The sequence below is a fragment of the Crocuta crocuta genome, unplaced genomic scaffold, assembly GCF_008692635.1.
Source record: "Crocuta crocuta isolate KB4526 unplaced genomic scaffold, BGI_CrCroc_1.0 scaffold737, whole genome shotgun sequence".
Classification (NCBI taxonomy): domain Eukaryota; kingdom Metazoa; phylum Chordata; class Mammalia; order Carnivora; family Hyaenidae; genus Crocuta; species Crocuta crocuta.
In genome coordinates this window covers 2,258,269-2,262,779 of record NW_027527804.1, presented here as the reverse complement: position 1 = coordinate 2,262,779, position 4,511 = coordinate 2,258,269, and the positions used below count along the sequence as shown (strand labels likewise).

The following is a 4,511-nucleotide window of genomic DNA, read 5'->3' as shown; positions in this document are numbered from 1 at the left end:
TAGGACCAGGGAAACCGGGGGGACCTGGAGGACCCTATATTAAAAAACGGAAGGAAAGAGCACTTGTTAGTTTCAGTAAAAAGAGCTGAGGTTTGTTGAGAGTCACTGGAGATGAGTCCTCCACAGTATATTCTTTAAAAAAAAAAGTTTATTTATATTAGAGAGAGAGAGAAAGAAAGAGAGAGAGAATGTGTGAGCAGGGGAGGTGAGACAGAGAGAGACAGAAACAGAATTTGAAAGAGGGTCTGGGCTCTGAGCTGTCAGCACCGAGCCTGATGTGGGACTTGAACTCACAAGCTGTGAGATCATGATCTGAGCTGAAGTTGGATGCTTAACCAACTGAGCCACCCAGGTGGCCCCACCCCCCACAGTATATTCTGGCTTTAGTGTAGCAGATAACCACATTCATGCTAAGGTGGTAAAGACTCATGCATCATTCCTCTCAAATGGCCAGAAATTTAAAACAATGGCCTTTGGTGAAGCTAAACCAAAGTAATCAGTGGTGAGATTTCCACACACTGTGGAGAGAGAACAATCTGGGAATGGGCCTTTCCCAGAACCACACAGATAACTGGCTATGTGCTCTTTCTATACCAGTGAGGGCAAACAGGTTTGGTATCAGGAAGACAGGCAAGGAGGTAGCATTGTCCAAGGTGCAGTGTGGAGAAGGATTTTGAAGCTTCTTCTGTGTTCAGGGTGGGTGATGGTGGCGATCATGTAATTAATTGGGAAGGTTTGTCATGGGTGAGGGGAGTGGAAGGGGGCAATAGATGTGCCAGATACGCCCCTATGACGTAGTTTAGGTTCAGCTAGAGTAGGAGGCTTTGGAAGCACGGAGTGAATAGGCAGAAAGACTCTGATAGAGACAACAAAAGAGCTCCTTATAAGAGCATGCTTCCCTTTAATCTTCCAAGAATGGAAGTTGTCTTTCTTCCACTCAGAGAGCCTACATAGGCTTCTATTTAATCCATGGCCTGGTGGGGAAAGCATCTCTGTGAATACTGTGATCACATGGGGAGATTTAGGTTGGTCTTACTTGCAGTCCTGGTGGTCCCATGAGTCCTACAGCTCCTGGAGATCCGGGTGCTCCTTGTGGACCCTGAAGACACAAGTTTTTACCCCAAGGTCAAAAAGAGGACAACTTTTCGAGAAAATTGGAAGTATGTGTCCACAAGAATGTTCACAGCAACTGTATTATTGGAAGTATGTGTCCACAAGAATGTTCACAGCAACTGTATTTATAGTAGTAAAAAAATTGGAAATATCCCAGGTGTCCATTGATACAAGGACTGATAAATAACTGTGATGCATCTATACAGTGGAACAAATACTCACCATAAAAAGGAACAACTTACTGATACATGATACAAAGTGGATAAATCTCAAAAGCATTGTGCTAAGTGAAAGAAGCCCAGACTCCCAAAGGCTACATATTATATAATTTCCTTTTTCGTAAAGGTCTAGAATGGGAAAAACTGAACTACGATGGAGAGAAATCGGAACAGTGGTTTCCTTTGGGTGGGGACAGGGATTGACTGGGCAGGTGCTGAAGGGAACTCTCTGAGGTGATAAGAATATTCTATACCTTAAGAGGGGTTTGGGTTACATAGGAGTATGTATTTGTCAAAACTCAGGAAATATATGTTTAACATTTGTGTATTTCAGCGTATGTAACTTTTACATAAAAGGCAAAGCTGCAAACACATTTTGAAGCCTAGGTAACGACAGGCATGCTGTAGTATTTAGTGGTAAGAGTATTATTGTCTGCAATTCATTAAAAAATGCATCAACGATAAGATGGATTGATGGATGGATAGGGATGGATAGATGGACCGAAGTGGGATAAAGCAAGTATAGTAAAATATTAATGATATGGGTGTTCATTGCAAAATTCATTCAACTTTGTTCTATATTTGAAAAATTGTATATTAAAGTGATGTAAAAACAAAAACTCAAAAAGAACACAAAACAGTTCCATTAATATCAAATAAAGTAGACCTTGGGACAAAGGATATTACCAGAGATAAAGAAGGGACAATTTGCAATGATAACCTAGGTCAATTGATCAAGAACACATAATAATCTTAGATGTATATGCACCTAATAGCACTGCTTCAAAAGGTATGAAGCAAAATCTGACAGAACTGCATGGAGAAATAAACAAATCTGCAATGATCACTGGAGAATTTTAACATCCCTTCCTCAGTAATAAACAGAACTCGACCAAAAAAGCCACAACAAAACAAAACAAAACAAAACAACAACAACAAAACCATTAAGGACCCAGAAGATCGAAATAACATTGTCATCTACCTTAACTTAATGGATATTTTTTAGATTGCTATACCCTAAAACAGCTTGAACACATATTCTCATTAAGTGTATATGGCACATTCACCAAGATAGTTTCATATGCTGAGCCATGAAACAAACATCCACAGATTTAAAAGGTTAAAATCATACAAAGTGTTCACTCTAAGTGCCATGAGATCAAACTAGAAATCAGCCATGTAAAGATAGCTGGGAAATTGTTAAATTTTCAGAAATTGAACAACACACATTTCCGTGAGTCAAAGACAAATACAGAAGAGATAAAACAAAATACGTGGAACTGAATTAATAACAACAATATTACAAGCCAGACAACAAAATCTGAAGAGAAAGATGACCTGGGGCAATGTATGGCCCAATTAAAGCTGGGGGATGGTAATAAGGTGATATGTAAGAGATGGAGGGGCTAAGTGAAGTCAAGAGAAAGTAGGGGTTCAGAGGTTCCCCAAGAAATAGAACATTGCCTCAACAAAATCATAATCTGTGGTCTCCTTACTGACCACAAATCTCTTATTCACCCACCAAACCATCCTCCCCAAATCTAAGTGATGTGTTTATCATGCCTGTGTATGTAGACGAACACTGTACCTTTGTGGGCAAAGAAATGAATCCCTAAGTAAACCTATGCAGCTAACACAGTGGATGTGATTGTACAAATGTAATTAACACACCATCTAAGCCAGTGTTGTTTGGCACTNATCTACACAACAACACACAGACATTTTAGAGGCCTTTTCATGAGGAGCAAAAAAACAAACAACGCATTACCCTCACTTCCAAACAAAAAAGCATTACCCAGAACCCTCTATCCTTCCAATACAGTCTGGTTATTAGAGTTGAACTTTGGTATTAATAGGAAAAGGGTTATTAGCATTTCCTGGGCTTAAATATTCACTACCTTGGATCCTTTCTTCCCTTTGGGAAAGCCCATAAATTCCAATTCTCCAGTAGATGGTGGGGGTCCTGCAGGGCCTGGGAGGCCAACATCCCCCTGCGAGATCAAAGGGAATGTTAAGCAAAGCAGAAACCACACAGACCACTTCAGAGGCTAGGTTTGTCCTCTGGATATAATTCACAAATAAACTGTCCATGACTTTGGCCTCTTTACCCTCACCCTTGCATCAGTGAGGCAACAAAACTATCAGTGCCAAAGGGTGGGACGAATTATAAGGCTGACCAAAGGCATTTTGTACCAGCTCTGCAGAGGGAAGAAGCAAGATGGATGAAAGGAAACCCCAAGTTCATGGTTGCATGGTCATGCATTAGAAGAGAGCAAAAAAGGGTTTTGAGCAAGGTGAATGGCCACCTCTCGGCAATGATGGTCGGACTATAACTGGCCCAGTCCTTGCCAAGAGCACAAACAGAGGCACTGAAGTCTGTGTTGGAACGCGGGAGGCCGGTTTTGCTCTTTGAAGGCAGTGAGATCTATAAGAGGCAGCCATGAACGGTGGAGAGGACAAACTCCCAGTCTCCTTCAAGGCTCCCAAATCACTGTCCAGTTTGTGCAGGAGGAAACAGGTGAATGAGGGAAGGAGAATAGAAGAGAATGGTGAAAGAAAGGTTAAGGAGGAGAGGCAGAGGGGGTAGAAAGAGAGACAGGAGGAGAGAAAGGAGAAGCAAGAGGAAGGACGGCAGGAAGGGGGAAAGCAAAGCAAAGAAAAGAGAAGGTGACACGATATACAAATTACTAGGGAAATACCCAGGTGGAAGGAAGATGGAATCTATTTCAAGAGAGTATGTTTGTAAGATATACACACTTCACAGGTAGGAAGCAGGAAGACTACAATATTTTGAAGGAAAAAGACCACAGGAACCTACGTGTGGCCTGTGCACATGCAGCCCCTGACGGATCCCACCAGAGGATCCGTGGGAAATCCCCATGGAGTGGGAAATGCTCATTTCCCAAGGCAGAGGTCCAAATCCCCTTAAAACACAAGCAGGCACATGTGTGCAGCCAGAGATGTTTCTTGGAGCATATGGAATGCACATTGTATTTTCCAAAATCTATTTACCTTGACTCCTTTCTCTCCTTGGAAACCTAACCCCATATTCCCCTGGGGCACAGGGTTGCAGGGAGGAAAAACAAAATCAATTACTAAACAAGCTCTACGAACTTAAATTGGAATGCAGTTTTTTTTTTTTTTTTTAACCAGAAAGTGTTTTTAACCAAATTAGAAAAT

At 41.4% G+C, this 4,511-nt stretch overlaps 1 protein-coding gene across 1 annotated transcript in view; it reads right to left on the bottom strand.

The window, feature by feature from the left end:
- The window catches only part of COL4A6 (collagen type IV alpha 6 chain), an 81,105-nt gene that overhangs the window by 47,421 nt on the left and 29,173 nt on the right, over positions 1-4,511 (bottom strand). The window contains exon 11 of the mRNA XM_077773621.1: positions 2,194-2,201. Within this exon, the coding sequence (XP_077629747.1) occupies positions 2,194-2,201 (8 nt within the window). The remainder of the gene's footprint in view (positions 1-2,193; positions 2,202-4,511) is intronic.